The sequence below is a fragment of the Lathamus discolor genome, chromosome 4, assembly GCF_037157495.1.
Source record: "Lathamus discolor isolate bLatDis1 chromosome 4, bLatDis1.hap1, whole genome shotgun sequence".
Taxonomy (NCBI): Eukaryota; Metazoa; Chordata; class Aves; order Psittaciformes; family Psittacidae; genus Lathamus; species Lathamus discolor.
The window spans coordinates 117,787,792-117,810,624 of NC_088887.1; the positions used below are offsets into that span (position 1 = coordinate 117,787,792).

The following is a 22,833-nucleotide window of genomic DNA, read 5'->3' on the forward strand; positions in this document are numbered from 1 at the left end:
TTAATATCCTGCTGATGTACCATGCATTTCTTTGCACCCATTTAGCACAAGAATAACAAGCAAACTTCCACATCTGAGGACAGAGCTCTGTCCTCTCAGCAGGTGATGAAAAAACTCTTTCAAGCAACCTATGGCTTGCTCCTGTGAACAGTGGAGGTACTGTTGGAAATTCATCAACATTTAAGATCAATACAGTTCACCTGAGCTCCCTCCAAGAGACATGAATATTTCATTTTTCATAGTAATGCTGATCAAAATGTTGATCTGGCCAAGGCAGCAAATTTTGTGATATCATCATTGGATTTCTTTAGAGGGAATCAGTGGAAAAAGATAGTGTGGTAAACACATCTGCAGTGGTGCTGGGGTGGGACCACAACACCCTCAGCATGTACCACAATAGCCTGTACCAACAGCTAACCTGAGAGCAACAACAAGCTATGGGGAATGGTATAGGCTTTTAGGCTCTACATACATTAGCAAGCCCTGCAGAGCAACGGCAGTGGGTCTGTGGAGCAAAACAGCTGGTGCTGAGGACCCAGCACCCCCAGTGCACACATTTCAGAGCTTTGAGATCATGTTAGCTGTGCCCCTGGTGTCCATCTTCCAGCTCAGCACTGTCCAGAAAGAAACCTGGTCCTGACCAGACCTCTCCACAGTGGGAACCAAAGCACAGTGCAAGGAGATGATCAGAAGATTCACAGCAAAGCTCATTTGTGATCTAAACCATTACACAGACACAGTCCTCTCCTGCTTACACATAGTCTTGGGCTTTCTGATTGTTTTATAAGGCTTCTTTCATGCTTCTCCACTAATTTGTGTCCCCTCTATGCAGCCGAGTCTCACCTTCACTCTTTGAATCCAACAACTTCTCTTCCTGCCTTGTTGGCATGTCCCTGTTCAGAGCTAAAGGGACTGTTCAGCTCAGACCCTACTGAAGAGCAACATGCTGTAAGCAAGGACACTACATAGGCTTCCTGCCTATACCTATGTTTACTTGGCACTTAATAAGCAGACAGTGGCAAAAGGCAGGCATGGTGCCATCAGCAGATGGGATGCTGTTATGCAGTGAATGCCTTTGTTGGTAGCATTCCCAGCCTGAGCATCTGAATGTCTGTCTATCCTCAGGTTTACTTGGCTTTATTAAAGAGGATGCTCCGAACTGCTGCCAATTCTTTTTTTTTTTGAACATGTGTACGCTCCTGTTTGTATCTATCACATGCAAAAGGAGCTGGCTTTTATCTGTTACGTGCTTTGGCCTTCTCATTTGATCTCCCATTGTAGCTTCTTTCCCTGCTGTGTGCCTAGACCTGACAACTTGATGTCCAGAAAGAAGCCTGGCCTTGGGCCTGCTCACAGCAGTGGCAAGTTAACTGATGAGAAGAACTGAAGGTGAAAAGGACCTCTCCCAGAATTTGTATTTTGGTATGTTTGTAGATAAACCAGGCCTTCAAGAACTGTGTGATCTTCAGCCATACATATTCCTGCCACTTCAGATTGAACTCATCCGTCTTCAAGCAGATGATTGCCTCTTGCCACTAGTTGGTATGAAAATGAACTTCAGTCTTCAGTAAACAGGTGCTTTCTATAAAAAGGATTGGCATGAATGTGCTTTGAAAGTGGGAATTTAGATCCAGATGTCTAAAAGCATAGATATTAAAAGGATTAAACCACCCCACATTTCTAAAAAGCTTTTAAAAATTAACTGATATGCATGTGGTGTTCTCACATTACAGCATGCTGGTTTATTTGTGTGTGTGAGAAAGTGAGATCAAGAACATAAGTAAGACCAGGTCAGTTCATGACTATTAATACACCTATTTTTCCCTGATGTCATTCTTATGAACCACTTAATCCTCAAAACCACCTGTGTGTCAATGTTGCCAACACGCTTTAAAACATGTATTGAATCTGCCATCTGAGTGCCACGTTGTGTTTTCTCCTCAGTTTGGATTTTAATTCTGTTCATTATAAAAAAAAGAAAGAAAAAAAATGGGAAAAATGGGGAGAGGGAAAGCAATGACTTTCTGTCCTCACACTTTGCCCACAGTCCTTGACTCAGTAAATATTTCTGCTCAAATAAAATTGCCTACTCATATAAGCCATTTACTTCAATCAAAGCCAGATGTATATAGGACTGATCAAATTAAAAGGAAGTAACTATACTTACAATTGCAGGCTTTACAAGCACGAGGTTTCTCTCTGTGGTTGAAAACCTTGGCTCAGTGTTTGCATTTGATTACAGTAAAGCCTTCTATTGCTGTGATTGCTCATGTTGTTATTCATGCAGATAAACATACATTTACCATTGGCAGACATGGTAACGCCACTCTATTATTAAGATTGTGTGACATTTCCCATTTTAAGACCTCTTATTCAGCAGCTTATAGCTTAACCACACTTTAAACACTTGGTTGAATTTTCTTGGGAAAGTTCAGTCCAAAGAGCCAAGCTGTTTCTGAGAGTCACGCTGTTTGTCAGGTCTCAAAATGCTAACAGCTCTCTTTAAAAATAGCTTTACTGACCCGTACTTATGGGTAGGTCTCCAAAAGTCTGGAAAAATGTGGCCTGTATGTCAGGGCTGTGGTTTCCAGTGTCTCTCAAGAAAATTGTCCTAAAGCTCTATGTAGTTCCTTCTGTCAGACCTAGTGAGTGCTCATCTCCCTTTCCCAGCCTTTTTAAGAATGCATGGGATCTCCCCATGGGGTCCCTGGACACACAGTACCTCTCTTTAACTGTTGACAACTCTGGGCATACGCTGCTGCCACAGAAGTGGATTTTATCCCATGGAAACACACGAGTGCGTGTCATGGCCGCCCAGAATCTACATTTTGAAAGCAAGGAGTTTTTTCTGTGCTCTTGTGATTTCCCAGAGCATCTAAGTTATCCACGCTTTCCTACAGGCTGAGACCTTCAGACCAGGTCGGATAGGGCTTTGAGCAACCTGGTCTACTGGAAAGTACCTTGCCTGTGGCAGGGGGTTGGAACTGGATGAGCTTTAAGGTCCCTTCCAACCCAAACCAGTCTGGGATTCTATGACTGATTTTGTTCTCTTGTTCAACAGGCAGAGGTCAGACAGAGTCAGCGTTACTAGCTCTGTGCCAGCTCTCTTTTTGGGACAACACCTTTGCGATCAGTCCTGAGCTCTATGCAGCCCATGCACAGCACTGTCCCTGAGCCAGGTTACTTTGAAGATGCTCTGGATTTACCCATAGGAAACCTAACAGCAGGACAATGGACACACTCTTAGTGCTTATAAAGCATCACTTTAGCAATTCTCCAAGCAGAGTTGTAATATTGCCCTATTCCTATAACCACAGGATGAAGTAGAAGGTAATGAGAAGCAGCTTTTTATTAATGGTGAACAGGGCAGTAGGCACTTCTATTGAAAGGGAGAACTCACAACAGGAATGCTACTATGGATCAATTTATGCAAATTACATGTAAATTACATATGGCCCCTCTGATTTCTGGCATGCAGCCAGCAACTCTTTCACATTATAATGTTGGGTAACCTTTGTTTGACTGTTTTCTTTTAAAGTTAGCTATAAATCTGAGCTTTCTTTTTCTCTCTCTTAATTTTCTTATAAAGCACAGTAGGGTTTCTGTAAGAAACAGGATGTTAACAGTATATGAAATCTGCTCAGTTAAATTTGAATTAGAGACTTTATTTATTAAAATAAATCCTGTCAATATGCCAAATACTTTCTGTTTAGGAAGAGGAAACTTTATTCTCTGGAAACTTTAACAGGAGGATAATATCATGGAAGATATTAGTCAAGAGATCCTGATGCTACTGAGTAGGACAAGGGGTAATGGGCTTAAACTTAAACAGGGGAAGTTCAGGTTAGATATAAGGAAGAAGTTCTTTACTGTGAAGGTGGTGAGGCACTGGAACAGGGTGCCCAAAGAAGTGGTGAATGCTCCATCCCTGGCAGTGTTCAAGGCCAGGTTGGACAGAGCCTTGGGCAACAGCGACATGGTCTTGGTGTGAGGTGTCTCTGCCCGTGGCAGGGGGGATGAAACTGGATGATCTTAAGGTCATTTCTAACTATTCCATGATTCTATGAATGCCTGAGATAGGGAAAAGGACCTCTGCACCATATATTTTTGAATGCATCCCCCCAGAAAAAGATAAAAGCTGCCATTTTCTTTCTTAAGGTAAAAAATGAAGTGTTATTACTTTTTCTTAATATGTTAAATGAAAGTCAGCTGCCAATGTCTCTGTCAGCGAATACTGTGGCTGATGATTCTTAAATGCACGCTGCAATTTGTGGCTTCACAACTACTGTGTGCAATGCTGTTGAGCTCTCAGCTCTATGGAATTTAATTACGTGGCCTTTTTGCACATGGAGGACACTAACAACGGCATCACCTTGCTGGTGGAAAGAAAAATGCCCATGCCTTGTCCTTGAGGGCTGCAGAACCACCAACGTACAGTCAGGGCCCATTGCCCTGGAATTATGGCTTTATAACAATCCTTTATTTACATATACTGCTGAGGCAGTAAAAACAGCAGACAGATTTTTAGCGGCAGGCAGCTGAAACATCCCTGCAGGGCACGTGCCCCTCGCCGAGGCAGGAACGCAGGCAACTTAAATCAGTTCCGTGCCTGCTTTCCAGCAGCGAATTATGTTGACATGAAAATGGTGCGTGCCATTCCGGTACTAAAATGGGTCCAATCTTCAGCACCGCCTGTTTCTCCCCCACCCCGCATCTCCCCTCAGTTTGAATTGGCATGTACGTGGTGCTGGGAAAGAAAGAATTACTGTAAAGCCTTTAGTTAGAAAGGTTTCAATTTACTCATCACGAGATCGCTGAGCAATACTGTAAATAGACTGAAATAAAATCAATAGAAAGAGCTGTTCTCATGCTTCCTAGGATGTTAGGCGAATGGTTAACCTCATTTATTAAGTATGGAGTCTGAATCAAAGCCATGTTGCATTCATGCACATACTACAGCTGTATTTCCTAGGGATTTAAATAATCTTGCTTAGCAATTGTCTCAGTGGCTGCAGCATCCTTCTGCCTCAGAAGGATTTACTTTTTCCCTTGCTGTGTGTCACTGTCTTTTTAACTTCCTTTGGTAAATGAAGACCCTCAAAGACACACACAAATAGCAACATTTGTCCTTGTGCTGCATGTCAAATCCTGGCTTGCCAGTGCTGTGCTTAATTCTTCCCAACTGTCCTCCCATCTCCTTTCATCCACAGCAAAGCTGATAGCATTCCTGACGCATCATTTGCCTTGGCATGGGAGAAGATGTGGCTGGATGAAAGCCAAGGATCCAGAGGAGATGCTAGCTGTGATAGCTCAGCATCAGAAAATCCACACTGTCAGGGTTTACCCTACAAGGGCAGGGTTATCCAAATGAGAAACTTCTGCCTGCCAGTTTTGCTCAGATCTCACCAGATTTCAGCCTGGAAAACTAAACTGTTCTCAAGTTTTAGGAAGTACCTCAAGTTCAGAAAAATCTATGGGAGGAAGGGGGGTCAGAAAGAAAAAGTGAGAACAACACCTAAAACAAATAATAACTATGGGTAGAAGGGAAGTGCATGGACGCATTAAAGCAGAAAGCCCTGGGACAGTGGCTAAATGTTCCCCATTAAAAGAGTTTAGTGGGAACTTCCCTAGGGAGCCATGACCAAAACCACTGACAGAAAGTGGATGGAAAGCTCTGAACTCGCCGAAGACTTCTCTGCTGAGCATCCTCCCTTTCAGAGGAATTTTTGATCTATCAGAAAAGGTGAGCAATGCTGCTTGCTAATAAAATACAGAGAACTGGAAGGGAAACTTGTACACTGAAGAGATAGAACAGCTCTAGAGGGAATCTCCCACAGGTATGCCATTTGCTTTTTTCCTGCTAAGATGCTGACTGTTATTACAGTCTGGTAACTTGTGCACTGCATTACTGGGTAGTAAGTCACTCATACCAAATCACACAAGCCACCATATAACCACTGGGTAAGAAACTCCAACACGAGCACGGTTTAAATCAATGCCCTTATAAACTCTGGATAATATTACTTAGACCTTGAAGCACTCAGGCCTCTGAGGAGGCCGTAAAATACATTTCTAGGGGGGGTTTATAATGGGGCTGACTCGCTATTTTCCATGTAGACATGTAATCAAATTACTCACTCACAAAAGGACCTAGGTGTTTGTGGACAGCTCAGTAATTATTTGTGACAGTTTCAGAAACAGAGAAAGGCAACAGTGCCATTGCATCTGTGATGGATGCTTGAAATCACCATCTTTGTGTACAGCCTTCGGTGCTGTAAATGGATCCTGAAAAATCCAAGTGAGCATTACAGTAATTTTAATTCTATTGGTTTCTATAGAAATAGGATTATCCTAACAGCCAATAAATCAATTTCCTCCTGGAACACTAATGCAATGAGAAGGGGCGCCATTCCACCGTTATTTATAGAGCAAACAGCTTTTACACAATTTGCAATACCTATCAGAGTTTTATGGACTTCATGAGATTTTTTCAAGCATGTTGCGGCATAAAACCATCTCCGGCAATAAATTATAGGGGAAAACGGGGAGTGTGCCGGGGAAATCCATAAAGTAATGCAAAATATTTACCACCAGATGGCACGCTGGTACAGGTGCCGCCGTTCTGGCAGGGATGCCTCTCGCAAGCATCAGGATACAGGACGCAGCCAAGCTTTAACTCGGTCAGGCCAACAACTTCTGCGAAGCTGCTGCGCTTGTTTTGGAGTGGCAGCTCGTTGTTATTGAGGACAACGGAATCCAGGCAGCCCTGAAAGCCGCTCAAGACCTGCGTCGTTCTCTTGTCGGTGAGGCTGCGGACGTTATCCACTTGGACCTGGGCGCCGAAGTAGATGGAACTATCCGTGCTGAGAGTCTGGAAGTAGAGGGGGGCTTTGCGGCGCTCCACATAGCTGTCGTCCAGGGACAAGCTTGTGAAATTGCGGTTCAGCTCCAGGAAGACCGAATGCCAGCTTCCATCATTAACGGCCCTGCCAGAAATTCCCAGGATTCCCGGGCCACTTCCGCAGTCCAGCTGGAACCACAGTTTGCCATCAACAGTCTGTGGGGGGAGAAACAGAAATCAAAGTGCTTCAGGCACCCAGCAGTCCCGTAATATGCTGGCACGGAGAATGCGGACTTCTAGACAGTCTCTACACAGTGTTAAAGCTGCTCTCCTACATGACCCTGAAATAGCGAAAAGCTGTGCCCTTATCATCAGCAAAAAATACCTGAGAATATCAGCTTAGAATTCACCTAAAGCTGCTAAAGCAGGCAAACTGAAAATATAGAAAACATAGAGATCCAGAACACAGGCAAGGACTGGGATAACGATACGTCTCACTGAACTGGGCATGAACTGCAAGACCCAAGTTCAGCTCTTGGTTCTGCTGCTGAGAAGCTGCGTCTCTCTGAGCAAGTCCCACCATACACCCATGTGCTGTGATTCTCCTCCTGGCAGTTGATGCTACCAAAAGGCAAGGAACCACATCTGGGTATTAGAGAAACGCTTGTAGCAAAGTCAATGGCCACTGTTTTCACATGGGGACGTTAGGTGCTCTGCTCGTGCACACATCCCGTGCATCTGTAACCTTTTGGAGCACCTTAGTGAGGAGCAGATTTGCCCCTAAGGTTAGTAAGTCCAGTTTCATTAAGTGCAACAGTAAGATTCTGCTTGGCCTGAACTCATATTTTCCAAGTGTGCTATACTTCATGGTCTGTGTGTATCTCACAGACGATATCAGATGGTTGTACTTTTCTTTCTTGCCTCATATTTATGCTGGGTTGATGGCTTTTGGGCTGATGCTAGGATTTCTCACACTCCCTCCTGTCCCTCACCCATCTGTAGTCCTCATAAAGGGAAAATCTGTGCTAGCCTGCTGCGGCAGGCAAAGTCCAGAGTGAGGGAATAGGTATGAAGTGCTGCTTTCCTGATTAGCAGTTTTCTCAAAGATTTTAGGTTTCTCTAACAGATGGCAGATAAGTTTAAAATGGCTGACAAGGCTGGAAATAATTTCTTATGACACATTAATTGGATTCAAGCTCTCCGAAAGCTCTTGCAATTATTTTACCTTTATGTCATGCTCTAGGAACTATTTATTTCTGCAAACCCCATCTCGAGACAGTTCTGTCCCATTACTTATCCCCCTGAAAAGTTCAGGGGCTGTGTCCTTTTTAATCCCTCCCTGCAGCCCACATTGTACACAACCCTACTGTTCTCCCTCAGCAGAGCAGAGTTGCCATAGCTGTCAATGCAAGAACCCCTCCATCAAGCTTTGGTGGCCTGCTAAACTTGCATGGCTAATGCAGATGTGAGAAGGCTGCACTGTGTCCATTTCTCTTTGGCCTTTTTTGACCACTTCTGGCATGAATAGTCATTTGAAACTGTGTTAGCTAGAGACACCCCTTGGCATGTGTCTGAAACGGTGCTCAAACTCTTCTCTGATGTGGCTTGAAGGTAAATGTTAATCTACAGAAGCAGACTATGCTGTCGTGCCATTATTAGCATTTTACTGTCCTTGGAGGTTCATAAAACCACTTGGAGAAAGGTTAAGGGTAAAATCTTGACTTCTGATGATCTCTGGACTTCCTTCTCCACTTCCTTCTCCTTTCCAAACCTCAGTCTCTTGACTGGCTATAACCTCAAGCCAAGTCACACTGGGCATGTGGGGTGTAAGCCACACTGCTCTGCAATCGCTTGGATGGGGGGAGAGATGCCAAGCATGTGATAAGGTCCTTATAAATGCCAGCTACCTACTTTCTACACATGGCATAAGGAGTGTTAGAGGGATATACATGAAGCCAGAAGAGCAAGAATTAGTCCCTGCTATGGACAGCTGGCTATTTTGAAGTCTTTGACCTGTAGGATGTAATGAAACTGGGAAGAAATTAAATGTATGGTTGTAATCCTATGTGCTTGAGGGATGGATGTTGCTTGGTACTGCTAGAGCTCAATCAAAAATGGCTAATGGATGTATAGGAATATAACTCTGGCTTATTTTTCATTTGAAAATCTTCTCTTACAAGACCCAAATTGTTTACTCTCAGCTGTAAACTATTTCTGTGGATTGAAATTGGGCTGTTAAAGCATTGGCTCAGGAGGAATCTTGCTAAACAAGATGCCCTGACAAACTGAGCTGGTTTCTCTCCAGAGATGGAACAGTCGTTTCTTTTCTCCCTGTGCAACAAAACAGTCCACAAACCTTGCTGATGCTGCTCAGAAAGTGTGGTCTGGCTCAACAGCAACACAAATCAATATTCTAGAAAAATACATGCCAACATATTACACTTTGAAAAGCAGCCATCATCGGATAAGCAATTAAACTGCTTCTTGCTCAAAAGGCTTTTTGCTATAGAAACTGCTGTACTGATTATGTATAATATACATATACCTCCCCTAAGACTACTCATACCCTGAAGGACCTGCTGCGTGCATGTGTGTTACCCTTACTCACAGAACATGCTTTTCCAATTATCTTTATAAATACAACACTGCATATGAGCTCCTGGGATAAATATTACACCATTTGTATGGGAAATGATGATCTAAAAGATTCACCATTCAAATACGTTTTATCCATCTTTCTCACCCACTTTTATTTCTTTTTACCAGCAGATGATCTGCAATACACAGTAAATACAGTCTGAAAGGCTTTGCTTCCTTCCTTTTATTAAAAAAGCACTAGGAGCCCCCAGCTCAGGATGGAGTGAAAGATGGAAAGGATGGTCTGACGCTTACAGTACTAGCCTAAGATATGATAGATATGCATAGGAATCCACACTCTGCAGCACTCTTCCTTTGAGATCTCAAGCAAGTCATTAGTTTCAGGTCTCCATCAGTAAAAGAAGGATAACGTCATTTCCCTACCTCAAATCACTGCTTTATGGACACATACATTAAAGACTGTGACATGCCCAGATACCCCTAGCAATGGGACCATAAAAGTACTTTCATTAATCAGATGGTCACAGGCCTTGCGGTAATGGGGCAGGAAGGAAATATTTGCCCCTGATGGCCCTGTGCCTCTAGGAGGAAGAGGAAGGGCAGGAAAGGCTGGCAAGGAGAGGGTACTGCAAAGGGCTGCTGTCCTTCTTCCTTAGGAGCAAGCCTGGCTGGGCAGGGAGAAGAAGGTTCCTCCACTCAACAGGTCAAAACAATGTATCTTTTCCTAAGCAAGGAGAATTCAACTTTGGATCCCTGATTAATCCCTGGTGTCCCTGTCATTACTCATAACTGCTCTGATGTCAGGGACACTGTTCAATCCTCACAGGGGGCTCTTCGACTATAGCCTGGACATTGGTACCAAGAAATGCTGAAGATCAAGTTAAGCTCTTACTAAATGAGGTACATTTGAGCAAATAGTATGGAAATTCAATGAATGGTCAATGCTGTTGTCCAGACTCAGCAGTTATCTGGAAAGTAAACTCAGTGGGATGACTGGTTTGACTGAGGGCTGGTAGCATCAGACTCCTAGCTCAGGCACTGCTTTTTTCTCCATCTATGTGATGCAACACAGCAGAGAGCTTGAGTCACTCCATCTCACACCAGAGAGATCAAACTCTGCACCCTTCACCAATGCAGCCAGAGACCTTCTGCACCAAGATGAAAGCAGAGAGATGCTGCTTCACCCGCGGGGGGGGGGGGGTAGAAAATTCCTACCAAGCTTCCACCTCTCAGAGCTTTCTGGGCTACAATATCTCTCATTGTAACTACTGGGACAGTGAGGTCAATGCATACCTAGGCGTGTATGCTCATACAGACACAAAATTCCTCACCTGCAGAGAAGTACAAAGAAGGGAGAAGGCTCCAAAAGCTGATGCAATCTGTTACATTTCAACAGTTTCCATTCAATGAGAAAAATTGAGCCAAATACATATTGTAAATTATATTAGAATATTAGCCTGGCTAAGATGTTTGGCCAGCATCCATATTTGTGTATCAACACAGGTAATAAAATGATGAAATGGTCCTTCTGAGACCACCTTCGGCTCACGCAGTCCATCTGCAGTCCCACACCATGGATACAGCATGCTGCCTACTAATCTATCTGGGGAAATATTTCGTTAGCCGAATTACATTTCAGGTTCATTTGTGTAAAACGGTGTATTTAATTAAAATATTACTCGTTTCAACTCCAGCCGTAACTGGGATCATATCCAAGCTTCAGTCTTATCCGGCATAAACCATGCAGCAGTAGTGCATTAAAATGTATAATATACACTTAACTAAACCATGCAAAGTTTCACGTTAACTGCCTGGACAGAGGAACATATGCTTTTTACCGTGTAACAGCTACATTTCTGGTATGATAGGAAAGTCATTCTTTACCTATTTTTAATCCTCTACATTTCAAAAATCATAGAATCATAGAATAGTTTGGGTTGGAAACGACCTTAAGATCGTCTAGTTCCAACCCCCCTGCCATGGGCAGGGACACTAAATCAAAGTAAAATCTCCACTATATTCCTTGAAAAAGAAATGAAATTAATCAAGGAATTCTCCTCTGCAATAGCTTTGTAATGCTTAGAACTGTTAAATCTTATCTTTCCCAGATAGATGCTACACAGGAAAAAGGAAATGGTGATACTGTTTTTTGACATACCTCATCTTTTCAAACAGAAAAAAAGGCCATCGACCTGCATCTCATTTTGCTTCAATTGTCTTAAAAGCAAGAGCAAGCAACAAAAAAAAAATGGCCAGCCTCTCAAGATCGATGGATGAGTTGCTTTATTTGAAACAGCTGAATAAATAACACCCTTATTATATTGTATCACTAAAGCAGAGCTAGTACACTTTTAGCAAAGCAGTAGACGAGTGGTTTGCTCTGTGGAATTGATTATTCATCCAAGGAGGACATCGTGTTATGACTATGAAATATTCCCATCCCTGGAGTTATCACATATGCATGAGCTTCCAAAATTAAGCTAGTCACTTAAAACACCAAAAACCATATTGCAGCATTAATTTTTAAATAGACTGCAATGGGTGAGGCTTGCTTCAAAAAAAAATCAATGCCACAATATGTCCAAATAGTAGTGGTGGTGTTTTCTGCCTGTCCTCCCATGGGTTCAGGCTATATGGTGGGTCTAAATTTCTTCCACCTTTGCCTTTGTTTGATGCTCAGTGATGATGCTTGGCCCTCTGTTGCTAATCCAGAAGATACTTCTGTATGTGCTTAAAATTAAGGTATATGAGTAGTTCCAATTGCCTTCAAATACAGGAAGTTAAGCAAGTGATTAAGTGCTTTGCTGGAGCGATGCCAGAGTGCTCAAAAGAGCACAGGATACCATCCTTTATCCTCTATTTGGAAAGCTTCTCCTCATGTTTAATTTAATTGAAAGCAATGCTCAAACGATAACAACTTCATGTTTATAGACCTCTAAGTAATCTACTTAATGGCCTCAATTCCTAGTGCCTCCTTATCTCACAACATACGTACCTGGTTAAAAAAATAAAAAGCCCTACTTCTGGTTTACAAATAAGAAAACACATGCTTAGAAAGCCTAAGTGGAACTTGCTTGAAAACATCTGAGTTAAGGATACCTGAAGTACAGTTCATGAATCAGTTGCCATCCCTAAAGAGACCTGCTATGGCCACCTATATTTCTTGAGCATAATGCCATTCATCTGCCATACAGCACTTTTGTAAGACCTTAGTCTGATAATTTTCTGCTAAATGACCTTCACAACTTTTGTAAGACCTTAGTCTGATAATTTTCTGCTAAATGACCTTCACAAACAAAACTCTAGCAATTCCTGACCTTTTAAGTGATGCCATTTCTTCAAAAAATCATGATGAATGTAATGATTTGCTCTTCTTTAAGTAGAAGCCAAGGGCCAGACCTGTGGAAAGGACATACCCACTGCAACAGGAAATCCTGCCCTAACTAAAAGCCAAGTGTGAGGCTCAGGGAGGGAATTCCCTGTGTCCTTCCTTGCTCAATGCATGCGAGAAAATGGAGGCTTTGCATCCATTCACCACACTGGACCTAATTTATTGGACACATGAGTCTGAAGCTCTCTGCTAAGCGCCTCTTGAGATGGGTTCAGAGCTGGAAATCCTTTAGAGTCAGGAAACAAAACAGCATGACCTGGATGTTGGCCTTTGAGATCAGAGCCGAGTTGCCGCAGCTCTTGTCACTGCTCCTTCAAGTATTATTTTTAGCTACTAGTATCTTTCAAAGCAAAATGGTTAAGATTGTGTGAAGAGCTGACTGAAAACGCGTAATCCCTACACCAAAACTAAAAACCCAGCCCAGGTGACTGCAATGAGAACCTCTCTTACAGTTTTTTTCAAATAGCATGTTTTTTTCTCTTTTGGCAGCAAAATTTACCAGCTTCAACTGGAGTTCTCCACCCAGCAGCCAGTGACCTGACTTGCTGTACTTCTTAATCATGACAGTTTTATACACTAACCTCTAACAAAACAAATTCTATCATCATTCTAACTCCATTTCAGTCTGCCTCTGTATCAACTCCTATTGTTTTCAAGTGGCACCTTCCAGCAGGGCCATTTGTATTTTTTCCAAACTGAAGTTTTTCAAAACTTCAGAATTGCAAACATTCCCTACTGATATATGCTAAAAGCAATCACAATGAAGACTTCAAAGGCCTTCAAACCTGCAGCTTTGTTTTGGGTTTTTTGAACACAAAAGGATACTGAAAAGTTCAAACTGTGCACTTCTATGTGCCTCAAAGCACAGCTTAATCGTCTCTTACAAATCTGAACAACACTGAGAGTCCCTGGTGAATGACCATACTCTTGTTCATGAAATATTTCAGTCTAACAGCTATAAAATTATTTCTTGCCCATTAATAACTCATCTAGCCATTTTAACATTATTTAAACGTTCAGCCAAAAGAACTCTGAAGATTACAAATGCAGACACAAAAGGCTCTGTGCCATTTCTCCCACTGCTGAATTATAGGATATGGCTGAGTTACAAAAGTCAATGTCTTCATTTTGTACCTTAGAGGCTCTTGCAGAAATACTACATATCCAGCCTCTTGGATGAGCCTCACACTCTCTTTCTATCCAGCAGATATTTGCCATTCCACAGAAATGCAACAAAGAACAAACATGCACGGAGAGCTTATCAATTAAATATTGATTAGATATCAATCTCCAGCTACTCCATGCCTCTATCAACAAATAATCTTGATTCACAGTGTGCGGAAATCATCATATTCAGTAGGAGGCATGTTCTAAGGAGTCTGACAACAGTGAGGGTATATCCTCTAACCACGGGCACAGACACAGGGGAAGAACAGCTATCTAAGCAGGCATAATTTTGAATATATGGTTAAGCGGACCATGTAGTTGGTGGACCACTGGTCTAGTAGAAGGTGTCCCTGCCCACTGCAAGAAGGTTGGAATGAGATGATCTTTAAGGTCCCTTACAACGCAAACCAAAGGGATTCTATGATCCTGGGATTCTATGATACAAACGGCCAAATCTTAGATCTCCTGCAGACTGGCTCCTGCATGCAGACAAACATCATGTTTCTATAATGAACAGCACCCAATGGATCATTTTCCAAGTAAAGTACCACTAAAAATCTGCTTTTTTGATTGTTGTTGCTGTCATTGTTGAAATCATTCATTTTCCCTGTTAGCATGAAACAGATTAGACTTCATTTTCTCATCTACAGCTGAAATGAGAACAGCATTCCCCAAATTAACAGCCAGCAGAATATACATAATCAAGAAAAACAACTGTGGAAAAAAAAAAGTTATTTTAATTACCTTCAGAATTATACAGGGATTCGCTCTGGTGTACATTATAATTCCATTGCTTTGCAGGGTTCGCAGACGGAGAGCCAACTTGAATTCCTCTTTCTTGCTATTTTCAGAAACCCGGTATTTAATGTAGCTATTCCCAGCAAAGCTAAGGGAAGTGTGGCCTGAAATAACCATTTTCAAAAGACACAAGTTCTTTTAGTTGACACATGAAATAATTCCTCAACTGTCATGTTAATTGCAGAATTTATGGAGCTAATGAAAACATCTAGGAAGAAATAAATAAAACCCAACTGTGATGGGGAAAAAAGCTGTCACCTACTACAAAAACACATTGTACTTTTTTAAGAAATATTTTGTCATGGGATGGAAGAAAGTTCTGTTTCTCCATACTTCTAAAAAGAGAGGTTTCTCCAAGTGTTCAGCACCTTCAACACCCATGGAGGCACCTATCTTGCCTCATAACAGAGGGAGTCAGACAACTTATGTCTCTACATCAAGCAGCTGACTTAAGGGTATGAAGTTAGGTGTGGGCAGATGCCAGCCAAAGCCTTGCAATGAGTTCCCTTCAATCACTGCCCAGTACCACAGTTATACAGCTCAGTATCTTTCGTGTTTTCATCAGGGAAATAGCATATGTCCTCTGTCATGCAGCCCTGGATTCACTGAAGTCAACAGAAAGCTCCATTTCACTGCCTTTCGACCATATTCCAGGAACCACACAGCTGCAGAGGGCTAACAAACATCCTTAAACTTTCTTTTGGGGGTGGTATAATGTTTTCATTAATAAAGATTGGAATTTCAGTAATCTAAATAGTAAGAAGAAGAGTTAATTATAGAGCTTTGCCCATGGCAGGAAAACATCTGGCATACCGTTCTCTAGGAAAAGTCCTGTTTTCTCAGCAGCCTGTTTTACTGATATGCGGTTCAATCAAGTCAGTGGGAATTTCCTAATGGAAACTGGAGCACTATCTTCATACAGCCCCATAAAGTATTTCACAGGGCTTATAAACAGACACACCGAGTGCCAGCGCTGAGAAAGGTTAAGTAGTACATCTTCTGTTGACTTCAGTGGCATCTCTACCTACAAAATGATAACGGCAGCACTTTGTTGTTCAAGTATATCCCCCTTTACTGCTGTAACAGGCACCTGAACATTCGCCAAGCTTCCCTGGTGGGCACTGACAGATGAAAGGTCTCCGGTTAGCTTCATACCCCACACACTGCATGTCCCCTGGGCATGGCTTCTCCAGACAGGGATCGTTAGACCCTGGGCAGAGTCCTCCTGCAACAAGTTAAAATACTGTCAGGGATACACACTGTAAAGCATGATTTGCAGCAATACAAGAGCAATGAAAGACATTTATTGATCTCACACTTCAGTACAAAGAATGGTTGAATAATAATAACAAAAAACCACCCAAATTTGCACAGAAAAGACATACTTTGAATAAGTATGTAGCAAAACCGATACAGTTCTTCAAAGGCTGCCCTAAAACCCATGGCAACATACTATGAAAAACAAATGTTATGAGCAGTGTCTTCTAATTGGTGTTGTGGCTCTTGGGCCGTTCATTTTCTTACAAAGCCTCCTGGGTGGGGGATTTAGAGATATGAGGAAAAAAAGAATTACTTGAAGCTATGTACTCCTTTTGCCCGAGGACGTCCATGAGAAGCAAATTTAAGGAGGTAGCGTTCCCTAGGAGACAGGAAAAAGGCATTCCTAAGCTACAGAATGATAGGTGGGCTGTTCATCCTCATCCTGCACAGGACACACTACCAGCCTGATTGTACACCTTAGGCAAACTTGCCCTGTTCCCATGTTCCTCCTGACATTTCTGAGATCTCACATCCTATTGTGCATCTTGCCCAGGCTGCCAAAATCTACCCTCCTTTCTCTGTCTGTGACTGCACAAGTTCTGCTGTATCTGGAATTGCATATATTTGGTGGAAAAAAAAAGAGAATCAAGTGGATGACTTGCTAAGAACTAAAAGGGAACAAATTCTGAAAATCAAGAATAAGTTGACTGTATTCCTTGACATTACCTAATTGAAGAAAGAAGCAGCTCAATATTCTAAATAGGCAGTTGCAATTTATAATTATAAATAAGGTAAACCATCTGTCCTTTTGTATTTAGGAAATAGCAGAATTTGGGTAAAATTATTTTGAATGCCAGTGTCAATTCTTTCCGAAAAATCTTTTATTACTATGGAATCTAATTTTACTCAAGAATAGGTAAATCAGCAGTACTACTAACTTCTGTAAGTAGAAGAAAGTAATCTGAAGGGATAGATGAATACTGAGTTTTAAATATGCTTAAAATATTTGCATGGCACAATTACATTAAGGTTCTTCAAAACCTCCTAAATTCTAAACATCTATCAAGCTGAGTATGTTAAGGGTTTACTTCGAAGCTTGTTGGTATCAAAGGAACTTCTTGCATTACATAGGGTTTGGCTGTAACTTCTATATAACTTCTCAGTGTTTAAATTAATATGTTCTAAGTGCCCTAATCTGAAAATATCTGCAAACACTGACATGTAATACAGAAAACAATACAACTATTGCAGCTTAATATATGAATTTTCAGGAATAGATGACTTCTGTAACAGACATTTTTTGGTTGCAATAAGGAACCTGGTCTATGTAGGGTCATCTTGTTGGACATCTGTGTGCAGTTGCTATGAGGGTAGCCTTTAAGTGCAGGTAAGAAGGCATTCCTGCCCTTGCTTCTGTTGATTTGCAGCCAGAGCTTCAGCAGTGAATGCCATTTGCTGGGAATGGACAGGTGTCTCTTGCTTTGCTTATCAAATTCATTTACTTAACACATGCAGGTGATGATTTTAACAACGAAAAGTCAGCACCTTTCTACTCATCACTTTCTGAATATTGGCAGTACTTGTGTATTGCAGGACCCTTATCATGTTCAAAACTACTTTATGTTTTGAGCATATATATTTTATTTACAATTTATAAAGGAGGAAATCAACCTGCCACAGAGTATATCTCTGAAAGTAATGAAAGAAAGAATCTTATTGCTCTCACACTTTTGTACAAGCCAAGCAGGCTCATAGCAAGTATAGCTGAAATCACCTGGCACTGTATTTTCTAGAAAAAGAAAAATTACTACTTTAGGTTTCAAAGTGGACATGGGCTGACTACAAACATGGCAATGACTGTAAATGTCTTGCTTGATGTACAGCACAGTCAATTTAATCTTTAACATCCTCGCCTCCTTTGTCAAACATTTGTTTGAGAGGTCTATGCAGTAAACGATTTACAGTACTGCATGTAGCACTCTTAGAAAATGATGCATGGCAATCTTTATTAATCGCTTTAGTAGGTAGCATTAACGGGAGTAACAGCTGCAATATGCAGTCACACTTTGAGCCTTACAGAATCAAGAAACAAATGTAATCTAATAAGATTCTGCACTGCAGAACTATATTCCATTTAAATGTAAGATCAGCAGAATTTAACCAAGAATATGACGTTTTCTCTAGTTTGGTGGGTTTTTTTAACACCTCCCCCCCCCGCCTTTGGAATTCAATGGCACATAACAATTATTTATGAAATTGTAACAAGTGGTTAAATATCCTATAGGCTGCCTTGTATTTTCTATTTGTTTTCAGCTATTTTAATTCACTCTCATGTGACAAATGCACATCATTCTGCTGTACGCAGAGTACAAATCTGAACACACACAAGCCTTTTCTTATGCTGTAATTCAAGTAAGCCTCTGCATAGCTGACAGACAAGTCATTGGACAAGAGTCCCACCGTTCATTAGTGTCGGAATGCAGAAAGGGACACTGAGATTTCCAAATGTGGCTCCACAAATTTTCACATCCCCTAACCTACACCTGAATCTTTGACATTCAGCAATAAAGCAGCAGCTTACTTTGTTATCCATCTCTGCCAGATTTTTTAGCTGATTCAAACTCTGATTTGCACTTCAGAGCTATCCTTCCACAGTCAAAAAAATATATGGAAAGGATCTAACATATTTAGTGCATCTGTGGAGATAGATACACTAAAGAACTGCTTATTCTGGCAGACCAAGAAAAGTTCTTTTGGTAAACTACAAGCAAATCAACTTTTTATTCATCCTGCTGCAGCAGGATTTCATAGCTGTCACAGACTCTTTTAAATATTCAGACTTGGGAGAAGAAATGCTTTATGCCTGCCTGCATGGCTTTAAGTGCAGAATCTGCGTTACTGCCTTGCCCAAGCTAACACACATTTTCAGGCTGATTTCACAACTACGTGGAGCAAAATTGTGAAATTGTTCAAGGTTACGTTGCCCACATCAAAGATTGATAGCCTGAGTTTAAATACAATTCTTCTAATGTCGCATTTCCACTCCAAAGAGCAGTCTATTTACCATCCAATAAGAGATTCAAGAAATATAGATTTGAATTGATAGTTTTCTTCTTCTGCAGGCAAATCCAGGCAATCCATGGCATTCCCTTGAAACTGACAGTATTAATAAAGCTGTTCTCTACCAGGTATCACAGAGACACATGAGGTAGCATCAATCAGTGCATGGCAAAAAGAGGTGGAATAGACCCACTTGATTGTGACGGATCATAGTCTCTTTAATTCTCTAAAAGAAGGTTAAAGTATTACAATCTTCCTACTAGTATACTGAGGAAGAAAACACTTCCCTTGCAAAACGAGACATTTCATTCCTGTGCCTCCAAAGGATCACTTACAGGACTACAAATATATTTTGAAAATGGGTGCTTCAAGAATTATAACCTGAACCTTGTGATACTCGGTGTTCTCCTCTAGGCCTATTCTCCTGAATCTGTATGAATACTTAACAAAGAGCCTGTTTCTCTTGCTTGCAGAAGAAAGCTTGACAGATGACTCCTGAAGGCCAGTGTCCCAGAAAACACGAAAAGCAAACTCCAAACTGTTAATTTTTTACAATCTAATACCTAATTTAGTGGGGAGGGAAGACTGTCAACCCATGAGCGGCAATTTGGAGCCTGGTGACCAGGTATTGTAAGCGATGATTACTGTATACATATCAGTGCAGATACCACAAACTTACTTCTGCACATAGGCTTCAGTTAGCTGAAGTGTTCCTGGAAAACTCTGTGTCACACAGCACGCCCTAGTGAATCAGGTTCTCTCCCAGTTTTACAACTGAGACATTTGGCCTCTTCTACCCATTCCTTGATCATAGTGTCCCTTAAGACCATTAGGCGATAGCAATTCCCTCTCACCTTGACTGTACTGTCATGCCTTCACTTCACGCTTCAGTTCTCCCATGTTTTGTACGAGATTGCGCACAGGCCTTAAAATGAGTGATATTCTAAGGGAGAAACATCTCTCCTTACACACGTGCAGTGTTAAAAGGACTATAGCGAAATCAGATCAGCCAGATTTATCTGCAGATCTTTGGTCCCAAGCACAGGCACTTTTGTCTTCAGTTTTCCTGACTACCTTGCCAGGACAACTTAAGGCTTAGGATGTGTGTGCTTCCTGAAAATGCGAAAAGCAGTGTTGTACACATAGGAATTGGGTACTTGATGTGCAATCCTGAAGAGCACCTGGGACTCTTCAAGAGGCAGTGTGCAATTTGTGTGCTGTGGAGCTGAGGACACAAACCACGTCTGAAGACTAGGTCCTCAGATCATCACAGTCAGTGATGACACACGACACCGTTTTGTCATAACATTCACAAAATGCTTGAAGTGGTCCCATAAAGTTGGAATTACCTGGTTTCATAAGAAACTGGTCCAACACTGCTATTCACTTGATTAAATAACGTGGATGTAAGTGTCTGCACTTTTGCTGAACACTTCTGGGTCTATTAGAAAAATTCTTTCAAACTATTAAGCCAGAACTATGTTAAACACTTGAAATGGAATTCATCTCATCTAACTTTAGGGCATGATTCATCCGACTGATTTTAGACATCTAGGGAGACATGTATCACATCATTAAAAATACCTCATTCTTTCCACTGTCTGACCAGCTCAGATGTAAATATATATCTGCATTTGTCAAGATGATTTCAATTCAGCCCTCTCCTATAAACTTATTAATGTAACCTCACTTTTGTAAGATTATAACACCGAACAACGCTACATCAAAGTAGCTCTGACAAGACCTGCTTCTTCCCTTCATATTTGTCTCAATGCAAAAGAACAAAATAAAAATAAAAATAAATAAAATAAATAAAAATAAAAATATGGAACAGATTTTTGCTTCTAAAAATTGAAAATGTCATGAGAACTATTTGTTATGAATACATTTCTTCCAGTCCTCCTACCTTTATTTCCCACAGGCACCGAGAGTTGTCGTGGCAATTGCATAGCTGCTATAGCCACACTGAAACAAACCCCAGTTTGTTACAGTATTTTTCATACACACACAAGCAGATGAGCCAGAAATCAGAGAAACTCTATTATTGTAAAACTCTTCAGTTCAATTTTACTGATTTTAAAGGCTTAGATTGATGCACCTGACCTCTAGAACTTATCTGTCCAGACCTGAGCTGCTGAACCTCCCAAGTTCACCCACTGTCTGCTTTTACAGGCTGCCTGCATTTTCACGTTAGATAACTCTGTTTGCTCACAAAGGTAATCTAGGTAAGTTAAGCACAGCTGGCATGCATAAATTGTGCATATCTGTGACATCTGCCAGTGGGAAAAACACTCCAAGTATGATACATATTTCAAGAATGAGTGAATTAGTTCAAACTCAAGCTTTCTGGGTCATAATCGAATCAGATCTCTGGAAAACATATGCAATATTTAATGGCTTTCTCATGCAAGCTATGAATATTTACTGGACATGAAACTACTCTAGTAACAAAGTAGAATACTTTCATTATATTGATAATATACTGCTAATGCTGTCTTGTTAAACAAGCCCAAATAGATTTATGCTGAAGTACTGCATTTATCTGCATGTGCAAGAACTACTGATCAAAGATGCGCATTTTTCTAACTTTTAGTGGGCCTAGTCTTTAGCCTTCATGAAAGCAAAACTATACACACATAATCTAATTAACATACCCTCAGAAGTCTGCTTTACGTCCTATGCGATAAAACACAGCATGTGACTGTGTGTTTACCTAAATACCAAAACATTTCTTGTGGCTTCTTTAATTAAAAACAGTAGAAGAGGCTGAAGCATTAACTAATGCAGAGAAAGGCAAAACCTGGGGTTTTTCACTTCCCACCAAGATCTCTTAGCTCCATGTAAGTAACAGGCATCAAGGCTTCCACCTCTTCGGTAGCTACACCAATCAGCACCTCTGGACACATTTTTATCCCAGGCTGGATGATGGATTGGAGACGCACAACCCCACCCTGCGTCCTGTGGATCACCCATGGGAAAGCAGCATATAGTGGCTCAAACGGGAGCTGTGGGAACCCTTCCAGCTTTCCAGCTGGACCAGGACAAGCTGCCTGTTGCAACTGCTCCCATACAGCAGTCTTGAAGGCCACGATAAATAGTCCAGAGGCTAGGGATCACAGGCAGTCTGCAGAAGCCCACTGCCTTCCGGCAGCCTGCCATGTGTTTTGAGGACTGGCTGGTACATGACGGGCGAATTTGGAAATCACTGTCCCAGCTGAACTGTTGTGCTTCCAGTGCAAACTTGCTGCGCAGGGAGGGAAAAGGGAGAGAGCTGCTGGATCAGAACTGCACATCATTGCAAAGTCCTTTTTTTGAGTTAAGATAAGGGATCATGTGGCAGATCCACTATTAGTATCCAAAGGGAATAATACATCATTATTGACTTTAATAAGTAGTGAAATGAAATTATAAACAGTGAAAATTTTGGCTGCCAAAAACCCCATTTCTGACAGTGAGGGCTATCACTATCCCCATGGAGATGAAGATTTGTGATTTCTTGGTATGAAAATGAGACAAAGCTATGACTTCGGGAATATGAAAACATTTTGCAGAGAATGCTCCTGCACTGGCCCCTGAACTCAAGTGAAAGATAGTGCAGCACTGTCTCTTTAAGCTTGTGAAAATCCTTTATTTCAGAACCTTTCAGGTGTCACTTATAATACATCTGTTTGAAACTCACAATGTTATTAGTTAAAAATGGACCAGCCTGCTCCTGAAT

General features: G+C 41.4%; 1 protein-coding gene across 1 annotated transcript in view; it reads right to left on the reverse strand.

Annotated features, from left to right (window-relative positions):
* FAT3 (FAT atypical cadherin 3) overlaps positions 1–22,833 on the reverse strand; it is a 425,194-nt gene that overhangs the window by 20,149 nt on the left and 382,212 nt on the right. The window contains exons 21-23 of the mRNA XM_065678787.1: positions 15,886–16,020; positions 14,742–14,899; positions 6,589–7,057 (exon numbers count right to left, since the gene is read on the reverse strand). Of these exons, the coding sequence (XP_065534859.1) occupies positions 6,589–7,057; positions 14,742–14,899; positions 15,886–16,020 (762 nt within the window). The remainder of the gene's footprint in view (positions 1–6,588; positions 7,058–14,741; positions 14,900–15,885; positions 16,021–22,833) is intronic.